This window comes from Grampus griseus (assembly GCF_964374135.1).
Source record: "Grampus griseus genome assembly, chromosome: 20".
Taxonomy (NCBI): Eukaryota; Metazoa; Chordata; class Mammalia; order Artiodactyla; family Delphinidae; genus Grampus; species Grampus griseus.
Window position 1 is genome coordinate 14,714,746 of NC_139014.1, and position 13,449 is coordinate 14,728,194.

Here is a 13,449-nt window from a genome sequence, read left to right on the forward strand (position 1 = left end):
TATACCTTTGGCTCCCACATCTCTGGCACTGGAGTCCTTACTTTGCCAAAGAAAGTAAATAAATGAGAAGAAAAGAGCAACAAAAATAATTTTATTTGTGTGACTCAGGAAAGTCCTAAGAGATCAGTGGAAGAGGTGATTATAAAGCAACCTTCTTCCCTACCCTAATTCTTTCTATATCCCCAGTCCCAGCATTGTGCCTGGCATGCAGCAGGGGCTCAGTGAGTATCTGAATAAATAAATGATGAAATAGTGTATTAGTTATTTACTGCTAGTTAATAAACTATCACACACAAAAAAGGAAGCTTCTTATAAAATAGAATATGAGGCTTGTATATTGTATTATGTTTTATTTTCAAACTAGCCAGCCTATCTTATCAACAACCCATGAAAGAGAAAGGAAGTCCTCAAGAGTCAGGTCTATCACAGTAAAAGCAAAAGACAGTCTGCTCAATCACTGACCCTGCGGAGGAACAGCTCCTAGAATTCTCCTCCTCTGTAACTAATAGCCAAGAGCCTGCCCTTCTAGCAGCTGCTATGAAGAAAGCAACTTTTCCATTCTTAAGCACCCACTAGTGAACATCTGGAGGGTCAGGCCCAGACCCTGGGCTCTGTTCAAGCCTCTACCTACCACCGTGATAAGATTCAAGGGAAACAGGAATCCATGGTAATAAGGATTCTATTTTTTCTTCTACTGGGACTTTCATATATCAGATTAGCTTCCTAAGTCTGCAAAGGACCATCTGATATATAGTAATGTCAGTCCAATAAAGGTAGAAAACCTTAACCCTTTCAGTTCCATGACAATCTGCATACTTCTGGTTAGATGCTTTCACTAGCGCTCATACCCACAATGCCCGAACATTAACAGAAGTGATGTAGTCACTACCACTTTACACCCGTACCTTGTTTTACAATGTATAAAATCTTTTGTATTCTGTCTATGATCTTACAACAACTTTCAGAGGTAGACACTAGGCCTGTATTTTCAGATGGAAAAACTGAGGTTTAAAAAGGTTATCAGACTTATACATGGTAAAATTACTGTGACCGGGAGTCAGAAGATCTGGGTTTGCTTCCTGGCTCTACTTAATATCTTTGCATAAGCACTTTGTAAACTTTAAAGTATTATACACATGCTTATAGTTTAGCTTATAGTTGTTGTTATTGCTGTTAACTGTTGTTGTTGGAAGCACTCTCTAAACTGTAAGATCCATGTTAATGGATTATTAACAACTCAATGACTTCTGGGCCAGTGCTCCTTTCACTACACTAAGCTGTCGCCCTCACAGAGAAATAGCACCTTTTGATAAAGCACTGTTAGTTGATGACTGCTAAAGGGTCTGCCCTTCATGGCCTATAAAACCAGCCACAGGCCCCAGCTGAGGATGTGCCACACATGTCTAAGAACATGCAGCCAGCTCTAACCGGCTGTAGGCTTCCAGGGACCTAATGTCCAGGTGGGAGAATACAGAGAGCACAGATCCTAACTCTTAGCAAATAGTTGAATAACCAAGCGCCTCATACCCCTGTACTTCCGTAGCTGCTCAGAATGCTCAGTTTTTCTCAAATGTATTCTCTTTTTCAATTAGTTGCCTAGCTTGTTTACTCAGGGAAGAGGGTATCTGAAGTCTTGCCAAGCAGAGGTATTAAATTATGATTTCCCGTTCTTCCAGGCCTCAGCCCCCAAACGATTCTGTCAGTGAACCCCCAGCTCCCGTGGCATTCCTTGCTGTGCCAAGCTTGAGCCCCATGAGGCTATGCCAATCTCAGCACTGCCATTCTCACTCTGAGGCGCTGCTTGCCTCTGCCAACATCATTCCATCCCTGAACAAACCACCTTTCCTGGTGGCCAAAACACTCGGGTACTTTCAACTGGGACTCTGCAATTTGAATCTTTAGCCCAATTTGACATTTCTTAGACCAATTTGGCATCTCTTAGCCATTTAAATTAGGTTTTGATCTTTCAGTCCTTTCTCCTCCTAAGCATGGACCTTCTGACAGAAGAATTGCTACTGGAGAAAACCGTTTAATCCTATCCTAGGCCCAAGCAAACAAAAACAAGAATTTTTAAAAAGGGAATTCACTGTGTAAACTGTAAAGTCCTACATTAACAGATTATTAACATCTCAAGACTCAGGCTGCGCTCTTTTCATTACATTGAGCTGTAAACACTTCTCCCCCTAAATGTTCCCACCATCCGCATCTCACCCCATCCTTCCTTGGAAATGCAATCACTGAGACTCTCTCTCTCCTTCTGCTTTCACGATTTTGCTGAAGACTATTTCTCCTGGTCAGAAGCTGAACATCTGCTATACTTCCCAGGAGAGACCATTCTACAACCTTGACTTTATTAAGGGGGAAGCTATTTTGACGTTTTCATTGCCCTTTTACCCAATATTAGCATAAAACTTTGAGCTTCAACTTCTAAACAGCCATGCTAGTTCCAAGCTTCATATTCCCCCCAGATCCCCATGCCCCCTGGAATAGACGCTTAGCTGGGATTCCCACTGATGAGATTATCACAATGCATAGAAACTCATGACCTGTGTGGTGGAACGAATGTACCAAGGAGATGTGCACATCTCCAAGCATGTACTTAATTTCTTGTCCAACAAATCAATAGTCCCTTATACAGTATATAAAGTTGTGCTATCCAAGACAATAGCCATTAGCCATATGTAGCTATTTAAATTTAAATTAATTAAAATTAAATAAAATTTTAAATTCAGTTCCTCAACTACACTGGGCAGTACAAATATAGAACATTTCCATCATCACAGAAGTTTACTGGACAGCACTGACAGAGGTTGCTTATGAATAATACTGTTGTGAGAAATGGTGACAGCACACAGGTAATGAGTAACCAGTGCTCCCTGCAAATCCACTAAAACAATTTGTCCAGGAAATGAATTCCACACTCTTCCAGCACTAGTAGATTTAAAAGCACATTTTAGCTTTAACGGGTAATTTTGTTCCTTACCAAAAATTTCTTTTTCTCACTGGCCCCTGCACATGAGCTTGTAGTTACTGTGGGGCTGTTCAGAAGGGCTGAGCTGCTGCTGTTGTGTTTTTTCTTTAAAAGCAAAAAAACTGAGGTTAATAATTTGTATCCTTCATGCAACAGAAAAAGTTTGACGATATTCAAGTAAACCGTGGGTCCAAAGAGCTAGTACCGCTTGTTAAGATTATTTCCTCTATACTAGTCAATCCTTTTCACAGGCTTCTACCTTCATAACCACTGCCTTCACCCCAATAACACAGCAGCAGGCATGGTAAAAGATCAGGATTTTTCTTATAATAGCTCTTAGGCCTAAACAGGATTCCTAAAAGGTAATCTCCCTTCAAGGAATGATCAGAGACCACTCCACCCCGCCTCTTCTCCGCAGAGTCCATTTAGGTCTTCCAACTCAAGAAAGCTTCCCCTTTTCACCTACTAACTGACATCCACGCTAATAGTCCCATTTGGAGAAAGATCAGCTGACTGGAGCAGCGTTAACAAGCACACTCTACATAGGAAGACAGGAAGGAAAGTGAGGTCATTAGGCTCAAGCCTGGGGGAGGGGATTCACTTCTGGTAAAATGCTCCTTCCAAAAGCAGCTTTGAATAGAAGTGAGTTACAGCAAGTGAGAACCCACACAATTAGAATAATGTACAACAGTACAAGAATGGGCCCTATTCTGTTGTTCCCCTAGTTCTGTAAGGTAAACACAAAAAATAAAAGCAGCTTTCTAAACTATTCCTTATGTTACAACTGAAACAAAAGGACTTCGGGTCCCTAGTTTTCCTAAAGGCAGGAAATACTCTGGGAGGCTATATCTAGCCAACCTCAGACAGAAGAAGTTCTAGCCCCTTATACTTTCTCCAGGAACCAAGAGCACTTCTGAAGAATTGGTAGACAAGGTGCAAATGAGGAGAGAGAAGATTAGCTGATAACGAAGAGAACCACAAGGAAGGATATCATCAAACACACCAAACTTGGCCATCTGATACCCACCAGGAAGGAAAGCTCCCCGTCACTCACTCCTCTCTGTGGGCCAAAGGGCCTAGGCAACAGGGAGGTCAGTGACACTGGAGGCGAGAAGAAGGTTCTCAACAGCACACAACTTTAAATGTTAACAAAATAGAAGCTGTTTTCCTAAAGAAGCACACAACTCTCAATAAAACAGGCACTCTCAACTACCTGAGTTAATGGGGGGAAACAACTGTAAACAACAATAACAAAATCACTCATTGTTACTTTCAGAATATATATGATGTTTTATTAAATAAATTTCCCTTCCTAACTACATTTTAAATAAACCAATACTAAAATTAATTAATTTTTTCTGAGTATATACTGTAAGATAGCTAAAAAGTTTCTGAATTAGGGATCGTGAATCTGGATAAAATATTTGCCAAATGATCAGTAAAGGAAAAAGTATATGAATACTGTCCCCATAATTAGTGAAGAAATTATTCTAACTCTCCAAAGATGAAACAGTATTTACAAGGTGAGATGCACAAGGCATTGGGACTCCAGATCACAACCCACACCTGGTTAGTACATATCACTTACCATTTAACAGACTTAAGGGAAGGGACCAATAGCATTCAAGCCTGTATCAGAGTATCATTGGCTTCTCACATATTTGCCACCTGAAAACCCCTCCCCAACAAATTTAGTTAACAGCCATGGCCGCACACACCTGCCTATTTGGGTGACCCGTTTCTTTGTTCTTCATGGTCTCATATCCAGGCACCCGGGGACGTCGGCTCATCTGGAGGGCCACCAGATCCTTCATGATTGAGTTCAATGCCTCCTGTTCGTCTGCAAAGAAAGAGAGCACATGGGCTAAGGTACTTTAATACAGACCACAGAAGTACTTTCACAAATTATATAACTAACACTCAGGGAGTTCTGCCCAGGTGAGAGACCCTGTAACTATAATCTCATGAATTTGTTATCTGTGAAAAGTAGATAACTGAGGTCAGACTACGGCAATTTGAATTTTAATGGATTCTTAACAGCTCTCCAATCAGATTTCTGGCAGCAATATCTACCAGTTCACTGGGGGCAAGGGAGGTGTTCAAACAGACCAATTCTTCCAGTGCCAGAGAAACTCAACCAGGAATAATAGATGAAGAGTTGGAGTGAAGAACAACAAAGCACAGTGTAGTAGGGTACTGAGTGAAAAGATGAATTCATGGAGAGCTGATTATGGGACATAGTCAGTCAGACTTATTCCTAAACTATCATACACAGGAGAGCATATTTAAAAGGTACCAAACAAGGACCTCAGGTCGCTGCTTTGAACAAATGTTGTTTTACAAGCCTAGCCTCTGAATGCCCCCTCCCAACTCTTTACAATTTTATAGGCCTTCTGCTTCCCACAGGGAAGTCAAAAGGCAGTTCTATTGTTTTTCTTCCCTAACTGACCAAGCAATGCATTGTCTCTGCCTTACTGGTATTACTTTTAATCCCCCTTTCTTGACATAGCATAGATCACTACAGTTCTCATGCAATGAAGACAACTGGCCAAAACCCAGAACTTAAACCAGCCCAATTCCATGTTTTGCAAAATCCTCCTAGGCCCTTCAAGAGATCCTTGTCTACTCAAATAGCACTGGGGAGTTGAAAATAAATCTGCTGATCTGCAAAGAAACATGAGGAATGAGCTGTTACACTTGCTTTAGTGACAAATTAGTCACTTAGGGACTTGGGGCACACCTTAAAAGAAGTACAAGACTCCACCCACAGAGTGTGCCTATCTTCTGCGCTTTATCACTGTCCCTTGAAAATACTCTAATATCCTGTGGAAAGGAAAGAGCAGCATGGAGTATAGGAAGTAAAGCGGCGTTAGTTGCCTCTCCCCTCTTCCTAAACCAAATCTGCTTGGGTGCCCTACATGCCCTCTGAGGAGATGCAGCAAAGGAAGGAGAAGGGTGCCCCTGAAGAGATTTTTGTCTGCTCAGAAAAGTAAAATTAGATTTAAGACTTGAAGGAAAAACACCAGTAGAGTAGCTTCCCAACTAATTCCACTTCAAAATATATACAAAAGTATGAGAGTGATATAGTTGTAGTATGAAAAGAATGAGGTAAATGAGATAACGAATGAGGAAGTGGGTGTCTACAGAAAGACATCTGTCAAAATTAAAACACAGGGCTTCCCTGGTGGCGCAGTGGTTGAGAGTCCGCCTGCCGATGCAGGGGACACGGGTCCGTGCCCCGGTCTGGGAGGATCCCACATGCCGCGGAGCGGCTGGGCCCGTGAGCCATGGCCGCTGAGCCTGCGCGTCCGGAGCCTGTGCTCCGCAAGGGGGGAGGCCACAACAGTGAGAGGCCCGCGTACCGCAAAAAAAAAAAAAAAAAAAATTAAAACACATACATCCCATCAATTATTTTATACTTTCTCACAATTTACCTGTAGGCTCCTTAAAGGGAACTTGCTTGGTTTTTGTTTTGTTTTTTAACCTCCCAACCAAGATTTTAAAACTAGAGCATAACATCTAAGCTAGGATGACTAGATTATATATATGTATAACATATATATATAGGCTTATATATTAAATTGGCTTATATATCATTAAATATTATATATGTATAAATTTATTGGGCCAACTGTAACAGTAAATTGGGGTCATTATGATTATGACTAGGTGGGTGTTTTCTGAGGAGCATCCAGTGATAGTCCTAACAGCAGAATGCATATAGTTTTCAGTATCAAGGTAACCAGCCTTAGAATTGAGAACTTCAGTTGTCTCAACTCAGATACTGAAACAAGATGGATGTGAATATACAGACACAGGCACATGCTTTCCAAGTCAAATCCATGACAAGTATGACCAAAGAAATTGTTTCTAATTCTGTATAAGATGATGCTATTATAAGAGCTGGTTTATCAGGTTGACAAATTCTGTTTCCAGGAAGCTAACCAATTCCTGGCATTACTTAATGGATAAGAACTTGTTTGGTAGTTCCAGTGGTGCGAACACACTAGAGGAATGGTTTGGTTCTATCTCTTGAAATCTGGGGCAACTGACCCAAGTGAAACAAAGTAATAGAATCTGATTTTGTGTCAAAGTTGCATATATTTCTAGAGGCAAACGGGTTCTTTTTTTAAAAAATAAATTTATTTAGTTATTTTTGGCTGTGTTGGGTCTTCGTTGCTGTGCGCGAGCTTTCTCTAGTTGCGGCAAGTGGGGGCTACTCTTCGTTGTGGTGTGCAGGCTTCTCACTGCAGTGGCTTCTCTTGTTGCGCAGCATGGGCTCTAGGTGCACAGGCTCAGGAGTTGTGGCGCACGGGCTTAGCGTGTGGGATCTTCCCAGAACAGGGCTCAAACCCGTGTCCCCTACATTGGCAGGCGGATTCCTAACCACTGCACCACCAGGGAAGCCCTGGTTCTTAAACTGATACTTCAAACTGAGGACATGGATAAAGACAGGAAGCAAATCGAGTGGTTCTTTTAGGCATTTCTTCCTGGATTGGGATTTTAACTGAATTATCTGTGCTATCGTACTCTTTCCTTAAAAAATAAAAACAAACAAACAAACCTTTTAAAAACAAATAGCAGCTTTCTTAGAGTGCAGTAGTCAGTTATATGGACTTTGGAGTCAGAAAGACCTGGCTTTAAGAGGCCTTAAACAAATTACTTATTCTCCCTAAACCTCAATTTCCTCATCTGTAAAATGGAGATAATAAAAGTATCATTACACAGAGCTGCTGTGAAACTTAAGGGAAAAAACAAACAAACAAAAAACCTTACAAATTATTCCTCACGCTACCTAACACTTAGTAATGATGGAAAAAATGCTGGCTATTATTTTTAGTAATGGAGAAAAGGTTAATGTTGAAAAAAATGCTGGCTATTATTATTAGCAATGGAGAAAAGGTTAATGGAGGCCACCATCTATCCTAATATTTAATTGTATTTCTGAATTTTTATTAATCATTAACAATAACCATTTACTGAATACCTATCATGTATTATACGTTAGACAGTTTTGAAAGATACTTTAAGGTATTCAAACTCTAGGGGTAAAAAGACAAAACACACAAATACAAGGTTACACAAATAAAGAGACTGAATTAGACAAGAAACAAACCAGAATACATAAACACATGTGTAAAAAAATTTTTTTACAGTGTGAGTAGCAAGAGATTATATAGATGATTTTACAGAATAAAGAGTTTTCCAGAAAAGCAAGTTGTACCAGCTATGCAAGAGAGCTTTACAAATAAACTGAGAGAAGGACATGAAAGCAAGCGAGTGGTGGAGGAAAAGAAAAGGTCAGGGACTGATCCTCAGTGAATAGTAATGCCATCAAGTAGAGTAGGAAGAAGGTGTGCTGGCACAGAAGCCTTTAAGAGGATTGGGAAAAAACAAGGGTGACACCACAGAAGCTCAGACCAAAGAATAGCAGGGGCACGCAGAGGCCAGGCAGGTCCAATAGGGTAGTAGAGGCAGAAACAATTTTACAGGGAATAGAGAAGCTGGAGATTAAAAGAAAATTGGAAGTAGTGGAAATCAACAATTCACTTATGAACTTTACACGTGAACAAGCTGAGGCAGAGGTAATAGTATGCTATATAACCTTGAAAAGATTTCCGAAGGATGGGGGTGGTCTGACACACTTAAAAGCTACCAGAAAGAAGCACAGAGGAAGAAGTTAACTCTAGAGATTAGGAGGTCAAGGATCTAGGGGTGAGGAATATTCATAGAAAAAGAAAAGAAGGAATCTATGAAACAAGGTTTACAGTTCAGGCTTAAAAAGTGGAAGCTCTTCAGCAGTCTCAAGCAGACAGCTATCCATAATTATCCAGCGGCGTGTACTTTTCCTTCTCCCCATACCCTGACCTAAGGCATGGGGGCTGCCAGGCACCACACTTCTCTCTCATTAGTCCCAGCAGGAAGTCACTCTTCCAGACTGAGCTATTACTTCTATCTAAAAGCAGGGTCCTAAGGCACTCCCATTTACAAATTCCCTTGGCTTAAAACCCAGAAAAGTTTCCAGAAGCAACATGTCCTTCGATAAACATTGTTGTCCTGCATGATGCCAGACACTCACTCTTTTCCATATATACAACCCCCAAATTTAATCTTTGTTTTCATTTAACAAACTACTTCTTCACCTTGCTCTACCCAACTCTGCCAGATCATCTGATCACACTGCTCACTCAGGAGATCCTGTGCTTCAGAGTGTCTGTGAGTCAGATTTTACTATCTTACTGTTCATGACATGTTACATACTCACACTGCCTCCACCCTCTCCATACCTGGGCAAACATCATTTCATAGTAAGTATAAGCAAAAAGGTCTGATCCTCAATTCACAAGAAACATTTTTCCTTTTTCCTTCAAGGCCCTGGTTGAATCTTCGCTAAATCTCAAAGTCAAATTCTGGTGTTTATTTTTCTGTTTCTGGGATATAACTGCCCTTCAATATTAACTGATGACTTAAAATTAAAAAATACATATTACAAAGTAAGCTATTGCTTCCTCGTAAAAATCAATATATCACCATCATATTTTATTTTAATGGTTAATGAAATTGACCTTACAGGTCTGAGGACTATAGGATAATGTATGTCAATCCCAAAACTACAGAACTGATCTCTCCCTCCTATGTACCTTTACAGTTTTGATGAAGTACCTATAACACCTCATTGCACTGATTTGTTTTCATGTTTTTGGTTCACCTCACCTAACTGTAACTTCTTAAACACAGGATACATGTATGTACAGGGCCTAACACTATATCTGACACATAAGAGATGCTCAATAAATGGGCAAAGAAAAAATGGATAGCTTACATAGTCAGAACCAAGAAAACTGCTTCTTCCTCTATGTATTCCCCTAAGTAATGCTAAGTTGGACTGATACTTTTTACAAATGCCTAAAATTCAGTTTTAAAAACCAATCATCATTTTGTACAGTATCAGAAATCTAGTCGTGACATAGCCATGTTGATTCATTAAACTGTGATCCCAATTTCAATCAAAACAGTTGCTAACTATTTAGAGTATACACAGGTGGTCAGATTCTAGCTTGGTCTAATTGGGAGCTCCCAACAGACTTGAAACCCTAGAGACACAAGGCATCTGTAAATCACAACGATTCTGACTTCAAACCAAGTTATCAAACCAGAACCACAACATCCTAAATCCTATACTCAGTTCATGATCGTTTCCAGTAACATTTCCAAGTTGTTGCATAGTTTTCAGTAATACTTCCCACTAAATTTTAGATTGCATTTATAGAGTCCAAATAAACACTAGTAAATTAATCTTAGGTGTTATTAACAGCATGTGCCACTATAATTACTAAAACTAGGAGAGAATTTTGGTGTGACCAAGAAAAAATGACCAGTCAAGCCCAAATTTTTCTTTATAACCACATAGTATCAAAGCCAAAAAAAAAAAAGACTATTTCCTATTATTTACAAGGATAAGTGTAATTTCCACTAGAAATTTACTGGGGCTAACAGCCAATACAAAATCTGACCTCTTTTCATTACCAACCCAAGTTGTCAAACAAGCTTGAGTCTGGGGCTTAGAACAGCTCAGGAAAATATGACTATTAACCAAGGAACCTGAAGGGCAGGAACTCAAATTAGTTTTAGTCCTTTCCTCACTGGGCTGGAGTTTAACAAGTATAATAAAAATATTAATAAGTCTATGCTTCTCTCTTATTACTCCTTGAATTTATTTAGGACTGCATGCAGCAACTAAAGCATACTAACCTGGGAATTTGATTTTTCATCATTTATGTCACCAAAATGGAAACTAGTATTTAAGAGAGACTCTGTGTGTGTGTTTGTACATACATGCTTGCTGAGCCATATACAAAGCAAACTAAAGGCCAGGTTCTAAGAGAATTCGTTATCAGCTCTAATTGCACGTCAAGGTCATCTACTAAAAGGAAACCGAGAATGGTATGAGGGGAGAGTGCTGAAGAAAGCCAGGCAGTGGTTCTTAAATCAGCTTGCCTAATATACTGCAACCACCAGGCAAGTTAATTCTCCCCTCACTGTCTCACTTTCTTCATGTAAAACCTGACATGGGGACAAATGAGAAGACACTGAATTTTTGGTCCTTTTTCGTTTGGGGCTCTGGACCCTACCTATATAGTTCCTTTCCTCCTCATTATTGTCTCTCCATATACTCACACACTTAAACTTTTTGAATTTTTTTTTTTTTTTTTTTTTTTGCGGTACATGGGCCTCTCACTGTTGTGGCCTCTCCCGTTGCAGAGCACAGGCTCCGGACGCACAGGCTCAGCGGCCATGGCTCACGGGTCCAGCCGCTCCACGGCATGTGGGATCGTCCCGGACCGGGGCACGAACCCGCATCCCCTGCATCGGCAGGCGGACTCTCAACCACTGCACCACCAGGGAAGCCCCTGAAAATATCTTGAAATGTGAAAACAGGCTGACATCTATTTTATTTCTAGGGATGCAATGTAGTCAACGCATCTGGACACTCTAACTGATTTAGCAGTTGAGAAAGTGGGAAGTAGGTCTGCACACCCTCAAGTATTTCACACTACCCTTTGGGACTTAAGACTGTCCCCGCAGGACAAAAAGGAAAGACTTAGAAAGATTATAGCAAGTGTAGGCTCACAAATCAATTCAAAGATTTAGTTCAATCATCAAATTCCAGAACACAAAATAAATGTATGAAACCTGGGGAGGACAAGAAGAATTATGTTCCCCATTTATAGTAAATGTTCAATGAGTATTTGGTGAATTATGTATTTAAATACCAGGCCTCACTGGGTTCCTTTTCTGCTTACTGTCACAGACTTTTCCCAGAAAAGCAAGCACTTCTGAAGTAAAGCATGGGAAGGAAACAGTAAGCCCAACAAATGAACAAACCCATCTCTTACTGTATGAGGGGCAGTATGGAACAGAACAAGGTAATTCATTCAAAGCCAGAGTGTAAAGATGGGCCGCAAAAGAATATCTGCCCCATGTGACACAGCAAACATTTAATCCCCTACAGAAACGACTTGACCTTGCTATAGGGCAAATCAAATATTAACGTTCCCTCTTCACAGATGCAATCAATGGTCGTGCAAATGATCTTTTTACTGACTTTTACCCCTTGATTATTTATGACAATACCAAATACTTTACAAAACTTGCCATTGCAAACAACAGTATCAAAATAACTGATCCAACAAGAGAAGCAAAGTACATCTAAAATGTTATTTGCTACTTAATCTAGTCCAATAGTCATTTGGTAAATTACCAAAAAGGACATGAAATATAATTCAGTTCAAATGCTGCGTGTGGAAGACATTAAAAGCTTTTCTTAGATTACATCTTCACAACAGAAGTTACAAATATCGATTAAAAAGGAAATGATTTCATAGAGATTCTTTTGTGTAGTGAATGTTTCTCTCTTTCAAAAGTTACATAATTTCAGGGATACAGTTAGATTAAAATAATGGATGTAAAACACTACTAGATTTTTCGAAAGGTAGGATGTGTATTATAAGTGGCAGCCCGCGACCAATTCCTAACCTCCAGCAATCTGCGCGCAGCTCGCATTTCTCAACCGCGCGGTTGATAACAGTGATTGCCGTTTTAATCACCTCCCAACCTATCTCCCTGCACGCCCTCCCCCCTGCGCTGGGGCGCGCACAGGGCTCGAGAGCAAGCCCCGGGAACTCTCACAGGCCAGCCTGTGTGAGCAAAGGGAAGGAAATGACACAGGCAGGAAAAAAAAGCAAATCAAGGAAAAGACACAACAGCAGCTGGGCCTGCACCAGCCTCCAGCCCGGGCCCCACACTGCGCTCGCGCTCCCCCGCCCTCGGGCTCGCGGTCCGGCTCGCTCGGCCCGGAGCGGGCTGCCCCGCCGAGCATGGGCCCTCGACCCGCCGCCGCTTCTTTGGGATGCGCCGGCCGCGCGGCCCGGAAGGAGGCTGCCGAGTGGGCTCCGTCGGCCGGGGCCGCCCCGGCGGGCCAAGAAGCCAGAACCCCCGCCCGGGCCGCGGAGCCGCTAAGCCGCGAGCAGGGCGGGCGGGCGGGCGCCGGCGGTCCGCAGTCCCGGCCCGGCTGGCTGTCCATGCCTGTCAGGCGGCGGCCCAGGGTCCTCCTCCCCTCAGTCCGGGGCGGGGCAACGCGAAGCAGCGCGGGCACAGGCCGGGGCGGTGGCGACACTCACCCATGGTGGCGATGGCGGCGGCGGCGTCTTGGGCCCGAGTGTCACCTCCGCAGCCGGGGCTGCATGCCGGGGGCCCGGGCGGCGGGGACGGCAGCGGGCCTGGCTCCGCGCAGGGGGCGCGGGCTGCGCTCAGGGCCCCCGCCGCCTCCCCAGGCTCCGGCTCCGGCTCCGCCCGCAGCCGGGCGCTGTGGCATGGGCAGGGTGGCCCGCTACATCCCCGGCGCTCCTCGGCTCGGCCCAGCCCGGCCTCGGCGGCGCCGCTCGGCCCGCCCGACCGCCAGTCCCTCAGTCCCGCAG

General features: G+C 42.4%; 1 protein-coding gene across 3 annotated transcripts in view; it reads right to left on the minus strand.

The window, feature by feature from the left end:
- The window catches only part of MAP3K3 (mitogen-activated protein kinase kinase kinase 3), a 62,151-nt gene extending 48,907 nt beyond the window's left edge, over window positions 1-13,244 (minus strand). For 2 of the 3 annotated variants that reach the window (XM_082679860.1, XM_082679862.1), the window contains exons 1-3: window positions 13,153-13,244; window positions 4,690-4,811; window positions 2,984-3,076 (exon numbers count right to left, since the gene is read on the minus strand). In XM_082679860.1, coding sequence (XP_082535986.1) covers window positions 2,984-3,076; window positions 4,690-4,811; window positions 13,153-13,156 — 219 coding nt within the window. In that variant the 5' untranslated portion in view covers window positions 13,157-13,244. The remainder of the gene's footprint in view (window positions 1-2,983; window positions 3,077-4,689; window positions 4,812-13,152) is intronic. The other variant, XM_082679861.1, reaches the window with a different exon arrangement.
- Window positions 13,245-13,449: the final 205 nt, after the last annotated feature.